The sequence below is a fragment of the Nomia melanderi genome, chromosome 11, assembly GCF_051020985.1.
Source record: "Nomia melanderi isolate GNS246 chromosome 11, iyNomMela1, whole genome shotgun sequence".
Lineage (NCBI taxonomy): Eukaryota > Metazoa > Arthropoda > Insecta > Hymenoptera > Halictidae > Nomia > Nomia melanderi.
In genome coordinates, this window is record NC_135009.1 from 3,603,637 (window position 1) to 3,621,626 (window position 17,990).

General features: G+C 29.9%; 2 protein-coding genes across 5 annotated transcripts in view; one reads left to right on the top strand and one right to left on the bottom strand.

The window, feature by feature from the left end:
* Nucleotides 1-17,837, bottom strand: part of LOC116435190 (G-protein coupled receptor Mth2) — a 27,816-nt gene extending 9,979 nt beyond the window's left edge. For 3 of the 4 annotated variants that reach the window (XR_012999669.1, XR_012999668.1, XR_004236710.2), the window contains exons 1-7: nt 17,482-17,837; nt 14,901-15,712; nt 12,275-12,516; nt 10,648-10,814; nt 10,339-10,572; nt 8,101-8,364; nt 6,452-7,138 (exon numbers count right to left, since the gene is read on the bottom strand). Coding sequence is in view for 1 of the 4 variants with exons in the window: in XM_031994506.2 (XP_031850366.2) it covers nt 6,651-7,138; nt 8,101-8,364; nt 10,339-10,572; nt 10,648-10,814; nt 12,275-12,516; nt 14,901-15,056 (1,551 nt within the window). In the remaining 3 variants the exon portion in view is untranslated. Of the gene's footprint in view, nt 1-5,064; nt 7,139-8,100; nt 8,365-10,338; nt 10,573-10,647; nt 10,815-12,274; nt 12,517-14,900; nt 15,713-17,481 lie in introns of those variants that run through there. The other variant, XM_031994506.2, reaches the window with a different exon arrangement.
* On the top strand, nt 1,005-5,009 carry LOC116435192 (inositol polyphosphate 5-phosphatase K). Its single transcript, XM_031994510.2, has 9 exons — nt 1,005-1,498; nt 1,755-1,871; nt 1,932-2,009; nt 2,138-2,285; nt 2,376-2,551; nt 2,638-2,865; nt 2,937-3,090; nt 3,171-3,360; nt 3,439-5,009. Exons 1-9 carry the CDS (start codon nt 1,473-1,475, stop codon nt 3,612-3,614), a joined length of 1,293 nt encoding a protein of 430 aa, XP_031850370.1. The 5' UTR covers nt 1,005-1,472; the 3' UTR covers nt 3,615-5,009.
* Nucleotides 17,838-17,990: the final 153 nt, after the last annotated feature.

Consider the following 17,990-nt stretch of genomic DNA (forward strand, 5'->3'; position numbering starts at 1 on the left):
ATTAGTTAGAAAAATATGTAACATACGTTTACTGTGTTAACGGTTCGAAACAAAATTTGGAGCGTTTAGGTATTGGAATTACAAATAGTAAACGAACAAGTATATATACTTCAGAAAGCATTTAATTATATTTTAATGACAGTGAATTCAAATTTAGAAATGAATAATTTGTTAATGATATTTCTTTGAAAAAATGAATTCAGAGAAACGCAATGTTCTTTTCGTTTACTTTGAAAAAATTGTACTTAAGTTACACATGTCAAGACACGTCCCCTATATTTCAAAGTAAAATGATAAGAGTTAAAACAATGAACCGGAAAGTTTCCCTGTATCTGCTCTTTCATTTGTCAGTGAGTCATTGTTCACTGATCATAATAGTTTCTATTTATTTTCATTAAAGTGCAATGAGCTTATAGCACTGTAAATAGTTTCTGCATCTGGAAATTTAGTTTGTAACATCATAACTCTTCAACTCATTAAATTATTAAATTACACTCTTCTTTTTGAAAGTTATTGTATTTGTTATAATACTATTTTATCGTATTACAACAAATTATTTCAATTGCTAAAAAATACCCAAGTGATTTCGAAACGAATACACTTTTACGACAACTTCTAAATTTATTTGTTTAATCTAATAAGGTATTAGTAAAAATTAACGTATCACAGAAAATTCTGAACAAACCTTAAAATAATTTACAAAGAAACAGAATTTATTAAGGAATTACTAAAAACGTGGGAAAAAATTTAATGTCTTACTTTACTTATAGATTCTATAAAATATTCAAACCTCCTTTCAGAATACGATAATTAAATAAATTTGTATTGTCGGACAAATATATATATAAATAGATAAATAATGTAATATATTTCCATTTTAATGTTTAATGCAACACAAAAAGGGAAAATAGGAAGATTTGCTAGATTAAATAATGAGTTCAATGTATTGTCATTCATAGAATCGTCTACATTCATAACATCCTGTTTCAACATAATGAAAAGTATTTACGTTTAACATATCTGGAACGGAGTATTGTTTACAACTGATATGATATGTCACTGGCCAAAAGAAGTCGTGATATATTTGCGCAGTAGGTATTTAATTGACAGTTGTAGACGACAGGTTGCTCTTTTGACGTCACGTGGCGGGCTTAAATAAAGGGGGAGATTGAATTTTACTACAGCTGTCAGTATGGTTTAGTGAGTAGTTTCTGATGGATAGTGAAGCATAAAATACACGTAGTTCTTGTGAACCACTAATTCAATCGCCTACAATTATCTATTGAATGAAAATTTACGACGGTTAAATCACTCAGCTATATGCTGACACTACGAATTAACTTTCTTAACCTAAAAATGTGTTAGTATGCACTTTGCAAAGTCACTGTGCTATAGCCTTCTTTCGAATACTCTCAGAGTTTCGTAAATTTTTAGTGAAACTATCTTAAATTCTACGTTGAAGTATCTCAGAAATGGCCAACAAGTTGGAACATCTTAGGTAAGTAAAAAGATATATGTATTTTTTGCATCTACCATATGTCTACTTTAATCAATATATTTTCTGCAATTTTAAATGAACTTTTGTCGAGCATCGCGTAATTTGGGATATTTGCGATCTAGAATAATGAATTAAAATTTAAATGACAAATCAAATATTTGTTTTGATTGTATGCTATTTTCCATTTTATTTATATTTTGTGTTTCATATTTTAGTATAAGACAGTTTGATAATAAATATCAACTATGTATTTTAGGATATACTTTGTCACATGGAATGTGGCAACTACATATCCTGAACAAGATTTACAGCAACTTTTGAATGTTAGTCACAATAATTCTTCAAAAGTAATGCCAGATTTATATTTTATTGGGTAAATACAAAATGTTGTATATGATCATATATAATATAATGAAACTTATAAAATGAATAGATTGCAGGAGGTCAAAGCTCAACCACAAAATATGGTATTAGATATGATTTTTGATGATCCATGGACTAAATCTTTTAGGTAGTCACTTTAATGTACTTGTAACATTGTAGCATAAATTGAAATATTTATTATTTATATTAATTTAGAATTTACTTCTTAAAAACAATATAATTCTGACAATAATACATATTGAATATATTTTTCAGGGATGTCCTGAAAAAATATGATTATGTGAAAGTACGTACACAGCGCCTACAGGGTATAATTTTAAGTGCATTCTGCTTACGAAAACATATTACATATTTGAGATTAATTGAAGCGCAATATACGAGAACAGGGTTGGGGGGCATATGGGTAAGAGAAATTTTTTAGTTATATTGTTTACGATAGTTTACAGTTATAATCATATTGTAATTTCTTTAACAAAAAATATTTGTTGTTCAGGGTAACAAAGGTGCAGTTAGTATAAGATTAAATATATACGGTGTCAGCGTATGCATTGTGAATACACATTTGACACCTCACGATCATTTATTGTTATACAGAATAGCAGATTACAATACAATACTCACAAACCATACTTTTAATTGCCCGGATACTTCCAAAATATTATATCATGAGTATGTGTACATTCTTCACAAAGTAATATTATCTACATATATATATATATATATATAAATCATTTTGACAATGATTTTCTACACAGTTATGTATTTTGGATTGGTGATTTAAATTTTCGGCTAAATGGAGAAGATTTAACTGCAGCAAATATCAACGTTTTGGTTAAAGAAAATCAATTGAAATGTTTGCTAGACAGAGATCAATTAAAACTGGTGATGGAAAAAGGCGAGGCTTTTGCGGAATTGAATGAAAGTGTTATTACATTTCCACCTACTTACAAATATGAATTTGCTTCTCAAGAATTTGATCTTAAGTAAGATAAATTTTCTATTTTGATAACAGTTTCGCAATATTAGTTTTTTTAACTAATAATTTTTCATATAGACGTAGACCGTCTTGGACTGATAGAATACTGTACAAAGTAAATGCAGATGTGTACGATGATGTGAAGCTTAACGCTATTCAACATAACTATAAAAGTCATCCCAGTTATATACAATCAGATCACAAACCTGTCACAGGAGAATTTGATATCGTTGTAAGTTATATTTTTGAAAATAAAAAAAGGAGGAGTCAACTGATAGTTTATCAAATCCATTGTCGTAATTTAATTTATAGGTCAGACCTATGGTGGTAGATCATGGTGTAGAATTCCAACCTGTAACACAATGGTTCATAGATGAAGAAAATTTTGTATCGTATAGACTGTTGGGGGATACTAAACCCACTGATAACGACTGGGTTGGTCTCTTTCATAACCATTTTTCTAGCTTAGACGAATATATTGTTTATGAATATGTGGGCAGAGGTAAAATTATATTTTATTAACTTCCATAGGATACATGTTATAACTGTTCTGGTAAATGGATAACAAATTTTATTTTAGGTAAATCATCTTCAGTTCCTTGTGAACCCCATATAATTACAGAACGAATATACTTTAGTGATACTGCCCTACGGTCACCGGGAATGTATCAATTGGTTTATGTTGCTCAAAGAGGGAATTTGGTAGGAATTTTAGGCGTTAGTCCACCATTTCCAGGTCACCACAGACCTACTTGACGAAATTTTTCGTTGAATGTAACTATGACAGTTTTGTTATATATAATCACGACAGTACATCTCAAAAGTATATAATAATTGTGTACTCATATAGAGTACTTAATAATCAAGTTTGTGCAAACATTAAATGTTTTTATAATTAGTATGAATTGCTTCGTTTGAACTTTTAACTCTTTGAAGTCCAATATTTTGTACCATTTTACAAAATATTAAAGTAGTTTCTCTGTTAATTTTAAACATTGTCTGCTACACTATTTTATAATCATACTTCATTGACAAGAAAAAAAGAATATACATACAAAATTTAATTAATATAATTTAATATGCTTGTGGATGTGTTCAATCGAACTTATTAGTATATAAGTATTAGTACTTATTAAGGTTTAATTTTTCATATAAAAGGACTACAAAGAGTTTAAATGTGCTGTGATGTTGCATATTATTGCTTTACCAAAATTCAAAGAGTGCATATTTATTAAGCAATTTATTTGGAAATTGCAGCTATAAAGTCAAGAAAACTGTTTTACATGTTACTGTATTTTTCAGTAAATATTGTGCATTTCTCAGAATACTGTTAGTAAATTTCATTTGTATATAGTTATATTTTTAAACAGCTTTTTATTTATTTTAATCGGACATTAATGTTTTATAAAATTCAATATATACATTCCAGAATTCTGGAATTGCAGAGTATCTATCGAATCATACAGAAATATTTATTGAGGTGTAGAACAAGTGTAAAACTTTATTTAGAATTTACAAAATAGTTCACAAATATCATATCACAATTGCTATTCTTATTAATGTACGAAAGTTACTTTTGGTACCTGGTTTTTGCTGGTGGGTTATTACCCTAAAGCATTAGTACTTATATAAGTGTTTTACGCTTTAGAGCTTAAAAGAATGTGCTAATGTGTTTCTGTACATATATATATATATAACCCTAGATAACTAAGCATTCGTCTAAATAGTCTACCGACCTTCGCCATTTTTGCGAATTTGAATTCGGGAGCATTACTTTTGAACGCTTTTCTATTTTTTAGTTAAAAGCTAATAATATATGTCTTAAGGAGTCATACTTTGTTTGAAAGAAATAGAAGAAATACAAAAATATCCATGTCTTTAATTTGTAGGCTATGAGTCGGACGTTTAGTTATAGAGTATCTCTGATTTAAGTTTAGTTATTTAGGGTTAATATTCGAGTGCAATCGCAAACAATAATTTAATACGAGTTTAAACATTTTTTGACTAGGTTGCAGAAATTGCTACAATGGTTTAATTATACAAACCTATGTATTTTATTTCTATAGTGCGTAGAAACGCATGAAAATGAACAAATGTACACTATAGCATAGATGGGGATGCAAATAAAAAATAATATTTTTTACTTGTTAACTTGTCTAAACAGATTATTTTATCCCATGTAAAACTATTTACAAACGAAAATGAATAACATTTAAAAGAAAACGTTTATTTGATAAATTAAGTCTAAATGAATAACTTAAAAACTTTACAATAAACTGTAATTTGTATATAAATTTTTTTGGTACTATCATTACAAAATATAAGATGCATAATCTGTGTAACCGTAAAATAAAATATAAAATAAATAATATCTAATTATATTACTGTACAAAGTTTATCATCTAAGATTAGGTCTTAAAGTATTTAATATTTTCCACAATATAAAAGTATTTTTAAGGAATAAAATATTAGATACAAACGAATTAACGTCATGATGAAAATTTTTTGTTTAAGGTTGTATTTTTCAGGGTTTTAAGATCATTTTATACTCTTGTATTAGGTAACTCATTCTGAACACCTGGTACAGTGTGCAGTATGCATGTTTAACATACTTATTGTTCAGTAAAAGTCATGTTCAGTAAGTTAATTTTACCACGTTTAATTCAAATACTGCAGTATTTTGCAAAAAATTCGTGTTGGTATGTAAATTACGAATGATGAGTGAAACTAGTAATACTATGTATTTTTACCATTAGTGTTTGATCTTTTGTCAAGCCATGCGGAAATCTATTATTATTTATCTTGAAATCTGAAACGGTACTTTAACGTTGTTGTGTAGGCTTTCGAAACCGTGAACGTTCAATGTAAAGTCATACTGTAACCAATCTTGTTTCTCATAGTTATGCAATGAGCATAGGAATATCACAACTTGCACATACCATTGTAAAACAAGTTGCAGACGTTTTTATATAATCCACGTTCCTCAGAAACACGTTGTTTTCGACCGAAAATACGAACGTGGCTATAAAATAACTTCACTTTATTTTATTCCAGACGTTGTTTTAGATTTCACGTCCAGTATATCTTTGTTTTGATATGGAAAAGTAGATTGAAGTATGTGAAACAACAAAGTTTTAGCGGAAGATTATTTTTACAATCTCTGAAAACCTCACTTGCAAGTTTTTCTGTTATTCATATAAAATCTACACATAAAGCACCGGGTATAATTACAAACAACACTGTGCAGGTGCAATTATGTTCCGTTAAAAAGTGAAATCATAAATTAAATATCGAGTTTCCGTTTGAGTGACATAACTTTCAACTGTCTTACAAAAGGAATAATCTATTTATGATAATTTTTTACAATATTTTTAATAAACGATGACGATGTTTCCCTTTTTGTACAATAAATTATAAATATTTATACTAACATTCACGCGCAATAATTAAAGAAAACATTCAAACGATACAGTTCAAATAACTTAACACATCATTTATATACACGTTATGTTCAAATTGTTCTTCGATTCGATTCAAAAATGCAAATATTTTCCTAACTCGTTGCACTTGACTAGTGCTATGAAATAACTTACGTGACTTTCGTAAATGATCAGCAAAATTTGAACGAAACTCTTATTCTCGTCCAATCTCTATTTTCGATGTTTCTTTGCTGGTAAAGAAACAAAAATACACTAACTAAAATGTCTCTTCGAAGGAACTTGTAACACAGTCATTTCAGGCAGTAGAGTCACAACGACCGTCGTACGCACTGGGTAACGATCGAAATTCTATTCATGGGATGATAGTTTGCCCAGACACCGTGTCACCGTTCATTATCGGAAGCAGATATAATTCCATGCTACCGGCTTCCGGTGGTGTCACGTCTATTCCGCGAAGCTGTTGTATCCTGTGCCAGACGAAGTCCCTGTGCGGTCTCCGTAACACGAACAAACCGAATACGATGACACCCTGAAGAGCGTTCACCAGATCGAACATGGTCCAGTCGAACGAGTTTCCGCCGACGAACCAGGATATCAGTTCCATCGTCCAGTTAAGACCCATTAGGAAGAAGATGATCAAACCGACAATAGTTGTCCTGATAAGCCGCCGGAGGAGTCTACGATCCTGACGATCCGATTCCTGATTCCTTGCCAAACGCCTCAAGTCGAGATCCTTCTGATAGTTCGATATCTTGATGAACGTCAGAATAAAGAGAGTCACGTTTCCGAGAAGCAGCAAGCCGACCGGCGCGTAAAAGTATGGCATTGCTTCGTTGCTGGCTAGAAGGTAAACGGAAGGATTAGTGACTTTTGCGAGAATGAATAATAACTTCTTTTCTCGCATCGATTGGAAGGTTTGATATTGGTATAGATTTCGCTGAATTGTTTAAATTCTCGGGAGTTAGTTGATTCGTGTGTATTAGCTGTCTTTTAAAACTGATGGGATATGTATATAATAATTATCAGATTCAATTAGAAATAGTGTCTGCTGCAGACGTAACTACTACTTAGAATATAACAACAAAAAGTTTGAAGTTCAAGGATAATCGTTAGAGTTAATAATAATGTAAGCTTATCCCTTGTCAATACGTCATTTACCTGATCTGTTCTTACACTTAGAATTGTATAAATTATACATATGAGAAAAATATATAAATTTATTACTGGAATTGTTACAATTGAAAAAAGAAACAGTTGTGAAGAATCGAGTTTGAAGAACCTGGAGCCTGCACTTGACTATATCTCGATGCAAAGAATTTCTAGATAACTAATCGTTTGCTTGTATTCGCATTTATAAATATTAATAATGGTATAACACGTTCTTGTAGTGTTAGTACTAGTGGCTTCTTAAAAGTTCTATGCTTAGCCAGCGGTTGCGTAGATGCAGCACTATTCCACAATAAGGGACGGATAAAATTCAACAAATTAAATTATTTAAAGAAGAATGTACGCCAATTGTTGGAAAATACATTGAAATGATTTTTTCAAAAGTGTATCGTACATTAGCAGATATATTGTCAAACCTGCATTGTGCATATAAATTTCAGGGAAAATTAAATAACTGCAGAAATTCAAGAAAATTTCCTACAAAATTGTCAATATGGAAACATGTCTTTTTGAAATTTCATCGTCTACTGTATTTTAAAAGAAGTAGGTACATAAAATCTATTTTTCTATTCTTTATTTGTTGAAGCTGAATTTATTAAGGACGAATTATATTTAAAAAAATCAGTTTAACTTACATCTAAACCAGCAACTTTCCTTGCCGAAGTGTGGTTTCACATAACTGGCAGGTATCGTTGGGCTAAGATCCATGATCATCGAGACGAGAATAAGTATCACCGAGGGACCCCAACACCATAAAGAGTACCAAAAGAATAATGTTTTTGGCTTCATCCTCTTGTATGTTTCGCGGTCCACGTGGCTACGTACCAACGACCACATTTCGATGCACATCACATTTAGCCAAAAGAAGCAGGCGACGAAGGAGAACTGGATTACGAACGCTGAAAAAGTCAATTGGTTCTTTAATTGCTCCCAAATGAGTATTGACATTTTCTCGAAAGGAATTCATTACGTCATAGTAGGTATTATATTCCACTGATCATGGTGTATCTGGTAAAAAGACGAAACTTAATGCAAAGAGAAGATTTCTTAGTGACCTTCTGTATAATTAATAAATAATGATTGCACGGCCATCGTCAAATTGTTACACAAGCAGCTACATCTTTCGTGTTCACATTTTATTACTACAGTGATTATATAATTAATATGGTATGCTTATAATGTATTTAGAATTATCTGTTAAAAATTGTTGATGATCGTTAAAAACAGAATGGAAGTCTTATGTTTTTCATCATCAGTCAAATCAATCAAATATGATCATGAAATCTATAAGGAATGTTACAAATCTTAGTGATACGAGAAACGAAAGAAGAAATTGAATGAGAGGAAACTAAATTGTAGATTTAAGAAAATCTACTGACATTCGTGCGACTGTTACATGTTCGTTAGAATAATCATAGATGAAAGGGTATGAAATGATTGATTGGTATCATCACAAATAGATAAAAATCACATTAATTTAGTATTACGTAAGAGATTTGCGTTCAATGATTCACGTAGCCTGTAAAGCTAAATGGATTATAGCGTAACACTTAAAATAAAAAATGACATGGACGTTTAATAAAAGTTAGACCTTTTGAACCGTTAGAACGCTGGTTAGACCTTTTGAAAATTATCGCGAATATTTTAAATGACATTAGTATGACTATTAAAAATCTATAAAATTCTTTACATACATAAAGAAGTACCTATACATGAAAATAGTTTATGAAACTTGATCATAAATCTTGAAAAGCACAGAAAGCGTATCAGATTGCGTCTCCTACAATAGACTGTACTAGAACATCAAAAGATTACAAGCCGGAAGATAGTCGGTGAAAAAAATGTAGGTAATAGTGATAACCAATCCAGGAACGTAGTTTGTGGAAGATAGAGAGAAATACTATAAATAAGAAAACACTCTAATTTTATCAATAGAGATACTGATAATTGATCATCATATGTAACATATAATCCTTTCAATTTGTTTACCCTTTCTGTTGATTAATCAAACAGCGGAGTTTGACGATTCATAAAATGAATATTAATTTATATAATTCATTATCTTGGACACCATATTTTAGTTTTGTTGTTTCCTTCCTGTTTCTATTAAAAATGATTCTTTTCTCAACGTTGTGAAACATATTTTAAAAAGTCATCGTTTGTTTAAATCACGTTATTGAATCAATTTTGTAATAACAATGATTTATGTTTCCAGCAAACGGGTAATAGAAATGTCCTTAGGTCTTTCGTGTGTTTTCAAAACTTTCAATTCTTATAAGGTTTTTTACAGGTATATGTCCTTTATTATAATTGGAAAGATGAATTAACAAAGTTTATTTCGTATACTGTAAATGTTATTATGTTTTTTTTAAATTATTAGACTGCGGATTTTTACGCAAATTCAAATTCTCAAGATTATAATTAGAAAAATAGAATTACGACAGAAAATAGTTTTCCCTAGTAAATACCATAAAAAGCATTAAACCTTGAATGTTTTATATATTTTTTCGTATCTTGTGCATTTTGAGCAATTTTTCACTCTCAAATTTCCTATAAATACTTAAATATTCGCAGTCTATTAATGATAAAATATGTATTGTTAAACTACAATATATTGAAATCTTCATTTTACTGTGTTAGATCGGGAGATGCTATAAATGTATAAATAAATAGAATGATACTAAACTATGATGACAGAAAATACGAATATACGACGTTCACGATAACAATGACCGCAGTGAAATAAAAGATAATGTAACGGTAAATTTAATATGACTCATAAAAAGATTCAATGGAAGTCACCGTGTTCGAGTAATTCCTTTCATTTAAGAAACTGAATGTTGTATCGAAGATGTGCTTTATGACATTCTTACCTATACTGGTGCAAGCCTGATCCGATAAATGTCTACTTCCTAGTTGCGTTATCGCCAACGTGAAGAAAGCCAACGCCAAACAACCACAGTAGCGGCACAGTGCTTTTCCATAGATATCCTTTAATTTTGGAGTGATAGAGTACGCGACAATAGTAAGAATTAAAAATGGCACTGATATTAGAAGGCCGCACGCGTAAATGGTAAATCGGGAATCTGCAGTCATTATTAACTTTTCTGAAAATATTATTGTTAATATTAGCGTGGGAATTAATGAAATAATAGTTTATGCTGAAAATATTGCGTTCTCACCTTCTGGAGCGCATACAATTGTTTTCAATCCGAGATTTGGAATAAGTTCCATGCAATAATCGACGCCAGGCTGTAACATATTCGGATGATTGTGTTGCACAAACACAGTTCCGTTTAGTAATAAAGAGTTTTCGTCATCTTTGTTATCTTCCGGATACAACACGTACCTAGAAAAAGCGTTTAATTGTAATAAAGTGATAAAAATTACAATTGTTGAGTTTCTGGAAATATTCTGTGACGCGTTTACGCTTCCTCTTTAGACTATTTTTAGTAAACAGGAAAATTCGTTTAGCGTGGAATTTTCTTTGTTTCATCACGGAACTCTGTATTGTCAAGTAATTTAAAATTAGTTGATTTTATTGTATCTTTTACTGTTTATAAGAAATGTGTAATTTTTTTATTCTTTAAGATATAGAAATCATTTTTGAAGTACTAACATTTTAAAACGTCATTTACTTCTTTCAATTATCGTATATTTTATAAATAATGGAAAATATGTGCATGTTAAAACGGTAATGTGAGTTTTCGTAATTTTATATTTATATTATTTAATTTGTGTAGTGTACTTAACTTTTAATATTATATAACAATTAAGCTGTTGATTATAATTACGAAAAATATTTTTTCACCCCTTTATGATAAAAACATTTAATGTACTCGTTTAAAAATTATAAATGCATGAATCTGCTATTAAAATAATATTTTGTATGAAATTTATTTTGTATATTTTAAGACAGAACTTTTTCTTATTTAAAAATATATATGATATTGCACAAGAAACACATTAAAAATTCGTATGCTTTTTTTTAAATGCAAATAATTTAAAAATATGATATAAATTAAGTATTGACAAATATTACTTATTAAAGGTGTAATTGTTTCTTCAATACAATTAAATTTCATTGAATCGATTGATATATCGACAATAACATTCGTGATCGTATGCACGGTAATTTCATTGTTTGTCGTTAGAATAAATGGTATTATAATACTAAAAACACTAAGAAAAACTTAACAGTTAATGTAATTTGAAGTGGATGCTTGTAATTTACATTCGAATTAGTAAACAGTGATTATTATCATTGAAGCAACGCTGCGGTATAGTGAATAGATGGTAGATAAACGGAAATTGAATTATTCATGCATTCTGAGTGTAGAATGTTGAATAAATTTCTTTCGTTGAATTGTATATAACATCGAATATATCACATTCATCAATTCATTTTTTTATATTCGAAAGAAAATCGAAGAAATTAAAAAATGTGTTTTCCAATTATTTTTGTAAAAATGTGTTTAATGAAATTTTTTTAGTAGTCTACAGAAAAATTTACATCTGAATTTACAAACTAAAAGGTCGTATTTCAATAATATATCCCCGTATAGATATACAATGCCATTATTACTGCGTTAACTCTATAATTATTATGTATTTAAATCATTAAAAATGAAAATTTTTCATGAAAATGTGAATTTTATACATTTATTTAAATTTATTTCATAATTTCTGTTAAAAGAAAAAAATTTTTCGTTTTTATAAATTTGATTTGAAAGGTCGAACTTTGCATAAGCACATTCGTAATAAATCTTTATACTATGTAGATACGTAATGTTAAAAGTCAATACTCACCTCCTGTATTTACAAGGAATTCCAATGATCGCAACGAATGCACTATATTTGTCACCGGGTAGTTCAAAGCCAGTGTTATTGAATTTACTAAAGAGAGGAGAGAAATTGTTCTCCATCATGGAGTCGGGGACGCCACAGATGGCAGGACGGGTACCATTTTTCACGAAAACTTCACCATTCGGACAACATTTTCCGACTAATGGTAGATTTTTGTATTTTTCTGGTATTACGGTTTTATTTTGCTGTAAAATAATAACAAAAAATAATTTATTTATTTTCAATTGTTAGTTTTATTCATGAAATGCGTAAAAATGTAATAAAACTGTAAAAGACATAACAATCTTATAACAAAATAAATTTGTAAAAATTAAATAAAATCGATCAAGTCATTTTCAAACAATTTGCTTTCTTTGAAATATCTCTCCTTAGTTTTAATAAATTCTTTGAGTGATGTATGATTTACGTTCGGAGCAACGTAAAAAAGTACTTAATTTATAAATTTATTCAACTATTCAAAACGTTGTATATGCCAAGATGAATGCATTCTGCATTAATGCATCCAACAGTTATTTGTAAAAATACTAAATCGTACAGAGAACAAGTTACTATCAATTTTTAAAAGCAAATATGTACTGAAGTAAATAGGGTTTATATCTAAATTTAATGTTGTAAATAATTTCAGCTTTTCCTTAACAAGAACTCCTATAAAAAATATGAACTATCATGATAGATTGTGCTTTCAACTGGTGTTAAGTGAATACGCGACAACGAATCCTTGAATAATATATGAAATATACTTTCACTTTAAACAAGCGATCTTTTTCGAATATACAGAATGCTTTAGGAAACAACATTAAAAACAGAATATGAACATTTCACACTGTATCTTAATGTTATATTTATTTAATAAATCTTCCGTCATCGCAATTAAATTACAGATTTGATATACTTTTCGTGTTTACGAGTTTCCGAAGTGAATAGGTTTATTGAAAATTTAATGAGATTTTTGTTCATTTTTGATATTTCTAAACTGTTGACGCACGAAATAAGTTTGTAGGTAATGCTTATTCTATAAAATAATTTATATGTGCGTAAATAACTGCAGTTTAGTCACAAGTTTTAAATAATATGAATGAGTAAAGTTAGTACCTTAAAGCAAAACTCAACGAATCATAGACTACAGTAACAATTGTTTCTGTATTTCTACGTTAGTAGGATTACAGTAAATACCAAAATGACTATAAATAGGCATGCAACTATTAACGTGTTTGACACGCATATATGCAGATGTTTCTTCGAAATAATGACTATCAATCAAAAACAGGTAACTTGATATTCTTTGTATTTCTCTTTGAACCACATTTTCATAATTACTTGCAATGATACATTCATTTATTTTTTAATGGTAATTTGTACATTGAAAATTCAAATTCAATAAGAGACATTGCAAATATTTTATAAGAATACAAGCCTATAAATATTATACCAAATGAATACGTAGATTAGTGGTTTCCAACCTAAATTCTATTATAATATTAACAAAATATTTATAAATAATATACTTGTTATCTTTTGACATTTATATGTTGGAACTGAAAAATTATATCAATAATGGGATGAAAAATAAAAAATATGAACACTCAAAAATTACAAATGTACTATGAGCTCAAATTAAATCTTAGATAAACCGAAAATTTAAATTACGTTTAACTTATTAATAATTAAAATCTTTAATACTTCTTCATATTTATAAAACACATAACAAATGTTTAATACGATCCTCGAATTTGTTTCAGAAGGTGTTTCTTTTAATCCAATTCATTCAACTTTCTAGGACAAATATTTATTTGTTACTAAGACATAAGAAAAGCCTTTTTCACCAGCTTCATTGCAAACAGTAACAGGAACAAAAGTAGTTTATCAAAAAGTTCATATGTTGCTCCATTTTTCTCGCAAACATATCTCTTTTTTCATTACACTAATACTTAGCGCGGCGACCCTGAAGATACATGGATCCAAAGTTGAAAACCACTGGCACGCATGATTTGACGTACTACACACAAATACATCACAAATTTGAGTTTTACTATCATTTCCAAATCCCATGAATATGTAATTTCACTTTCTTCAGACGAAGCTCTCGGCTATGTTAGTATTCTATATCATACAAAACAAGATACTGCAAATTATAGTATAAGTGTTACCGAAAAATTTCACTGATTCCGGACAAAAACAAATTTCCAAAATCTATTTTTCAATACTTCTAAACGTCAACTTTGCATATTCCAGAATTAATTTGCATAACATTAACCAGTTAATTGCATTCGATGAGTGTTCACGTTATCCCAAAATGCAAAACGGTACTAACTTTTTCAACGATCAATTCTTTATTTTTTCAGATAAACATGTAATTCTTCTTCATTTCACTGTAGTTTTCTGTTAGAACATATTACAGCATTTGTCTTGGGTTTGATGACTATACACTTTATTATTAGCTTTTATCGCGCGCACAATGAGAGATCTTTCAAATTGAATTTCACAGTTAACTAGTTAAAAGAGTCTCTTCACTGCGGTTTGTTAATTCCACGCAATCATTTAAATACACACGTAACACACGAATGCTTACCAAGAAAATCGAATATATCGTTGGCGTTTCGTCGTTCATGCGACCGTAGCAAACGTCTAAGGCGCAGAGAAGAATCAGCAGCAACATTAATAACCATTTCGAATTTCCAGGCATCTTTCCTTGAAATCTTTTTGTAGGATCCGCAAATTCCACCATAAAACTTTCACAATGTTTTCCGAAGGTTTCCGACGAATTCCACAATTATTATAATTCGATCAGTTTATGCGCTGTCTTTCCTTGTCGATAAAGATTGGTGGTTCAAGCATCAAGTATCGAGGAACACGTATAAAGAGAACATTTGGAACTTCCAATGCGTTAGCAACATCTTCCGTTTATCATAATCTTTCCTCCATATTTCTTTTCGTTTGATTTGATTCTTTGTAGTTGAAATTTGTGTTTCTCGTCCGATGTGTAAGTAAAATCGACCGTTCTAAATTTATGATAAACTCTTCCGGGTCTAATGGAGTTTATTTGATCGGTGTACACACGTTGCCACAATTGGTTACGTTTCCAGTATCGCTCGGACCGTTATAATCGAGAAGTTGAGATTCGACGTATTAATAGAGATATTTCCTTGAAACCTCGGAGGAGCCCTATCAATCCACAAATTCTTCACTGATTATTTGCACGCTATCGATTAAAGACCGAATGATGAGTGAGATAATGGTAATCTGCCAGCTAAGCGTGAAGATTGATAATAAAATACATTCTTCCTCTTTCGTAATCTTTTCAATGAGTTAGTATTATTTGGTAGGGCGGCTCTTTCCGTTTCCTTCTTCTACAAGGAAAACAAAGTTTCCACTTTCTGAAGCCTGAAACGTATAACAGTTCCATTATTTTATGGATGAATCGAACATTATGATTATACTGTGGATCTTTATGTAAATTAAAATGTTCAAGGATATAATTAGAAAGATAGAGTTATGATAGAAAAACGTTTTTTCTAATAATTATTATGAAAAACATTACACTTCGAATATTTTGTATATTTTTCCAAATCCTGTATACTTTGTGCAATTTTGCATTTTTCAAAAGACCTATAAATACTTAAAAATTCGCAATCTGATCATGACTAATTTTGTCAATTATTGATATAAGTTAAATAAATAAGTAAAATTTATAAAGTATTTGCTGTTTCGCTAGAATTTTCATTTTTTTTCCATTTATTTACTAACCCACTATTTCTGTTTCAAAAAAGATGAAGTAGTTCATTTATTTTAATATATTTAATGATATTTATATTTCTGCACTATTATTCCAAATGAATGATTGAAGAATTATATCACTGTTAATTGCTCTATGCTCTTTCGTTATTAAAGATAGAGTAAAGTATTTATTACTATTATACACTAAAACTAAAATACTTCAGATAGTTTCTTGTATTTAATAAGAAATAGTGAAATTTGATATTTCTTGTTTTTAGTAGCTTTTATTAGCCTTTATTTGAGCATGTAATAAAGTCCTATTGTCGTTTCCTTTAACTCATGAATTTTGAATAATTTTGGTTGCGGGAGTTCCTCATTTAAAGTTATTTAAAAAAAAATAAGTCTAAAACGATAATTTCAATTAAATATAGATTACTAATTGTAATCTTTTACCTTTGTTTTATAATTTTCTAGTTATAATCTTCTGATTTTATTTTATGATCTTACAATTGTAATCTTCTAATTACAATCTTATAATTCTACAATCGTACATATTAATTTTAAATATTATATCAAAGTTGGATTCGCTCGTATGTTTCTAATTAAAAATTCCAAGTTCCCTTACATAAAAATTATCTTAAATTTTGAAGTTACAGCTAACCTAATATAAAACAAAATAATCCCGGTGAAGTAAGCAGTTTTACAATACTCAAGATTAATCCACCGCAGTGAACTATTACTAAATCGATAAGGCTCATCGTAGATCGAGTCATCAGTATTGAATGCGGGTGGATTGATAATGGAAGTATGAAAAATAATTAATGTCATCTCGAAGTGACGGTGACCACGACGAATGAATGAATGGTCGTTCACCTACAATTCCCGCTATTTCGTCGATGAAACTTGCAAGTAATCTACAATGGCTCACGACACAATTTAAAATGTGGAAGAAATTAACTCAATAAAATCATTCTACCTCAAACATATATTATTCGATTTCAATCATACACACAAAAATTTCAAACTATCTATTATCCTGTACACTCTCTACCTATCTCCATCGTATAACATATTTCAAATACTTTCGTGGACCATTGTATTTGATAGTCGATTGTACCACATTCGCATTTTTGTATAAGACTTAATCTCTAGAGTTCATTATAACTACATTATGTCTATCCCGAAGATCTTGTATTATGTATTAAGTACTATTAAAAAGTACTGTGATAAGTAATAAGTAATGTGTCCAAATGTTGGTGGTCACTAATGGCTTTACTGTTAATGTAACCACTTTAAAATAAACCCAACTATATAAAAAAAAGAACACTATAATATTCAGAGGCACGGGACCATTATGAAATCATCATGAAACAGTAACATAATCAACTCGTATCTCTAATAAAAAATGATTTACCAAATCGTTCATTGTTACTTACTTATTCTTGCAAATTTAATTATGCTTGTCTCAAGTTGATATCCCAATTGAACTTAATCAATTCAGTTTCTGTAGACTTTCGACACTGTCAAGATTAACACTATACCCGTGAATCAAGATTCCGTTGGCGCTTATTATCACAGAATTTGGGGCAAACTTTGAACGTTCACGATCACCGGTTTCAAAGATAAAAAACGACTTTTGTGGGAAGATTTTCGCGCGCGAAGGAATTCTTTCGAACAGGTTCTCCAAGGATACGAGTTTGGCTACACTGTCTGAAAGCCGATCAGACGCGCCAGCACGTCGTAAAGGAGGAGGAGTCTGAAAGAAATTCACGTGGTTCACCGATCGACGTTCCGGGACATACTGACTGGAGTCTTCGTGGCACGAGTGCCTTTATCTATCGGTGCACGATTTCTCGCAAGATGCACACATCGTCAGGGATTCAGTGGGCAGGACTCGTAATTGCTGGTCTTTTTTCATTGAATTGGTTTCGACGACGTTTTGAAG

Bases quoted from the DNA above. Each gene is read 5' to 3' on its own strand.
- LOC116435192 (XM_031994510.2), top strand. From the start codon at position 1,473: ATGGCCAACAAGTTGGAACATCTTAG. The intron at 1,499-1,754 runs GTAAGTAAAAAG...TATGTATTTTAG, and splicing joins AACAAGTTGGAACATCTTAG to GATATACTTTGTCACATGGA. The intron at 3,091-3,170 runs GTAAGTTATATT...TTTAATTTATAG, and splicing joins CAGGAGAATTTGATATCGTT to GTCAGACCTATGGTGGTAGA.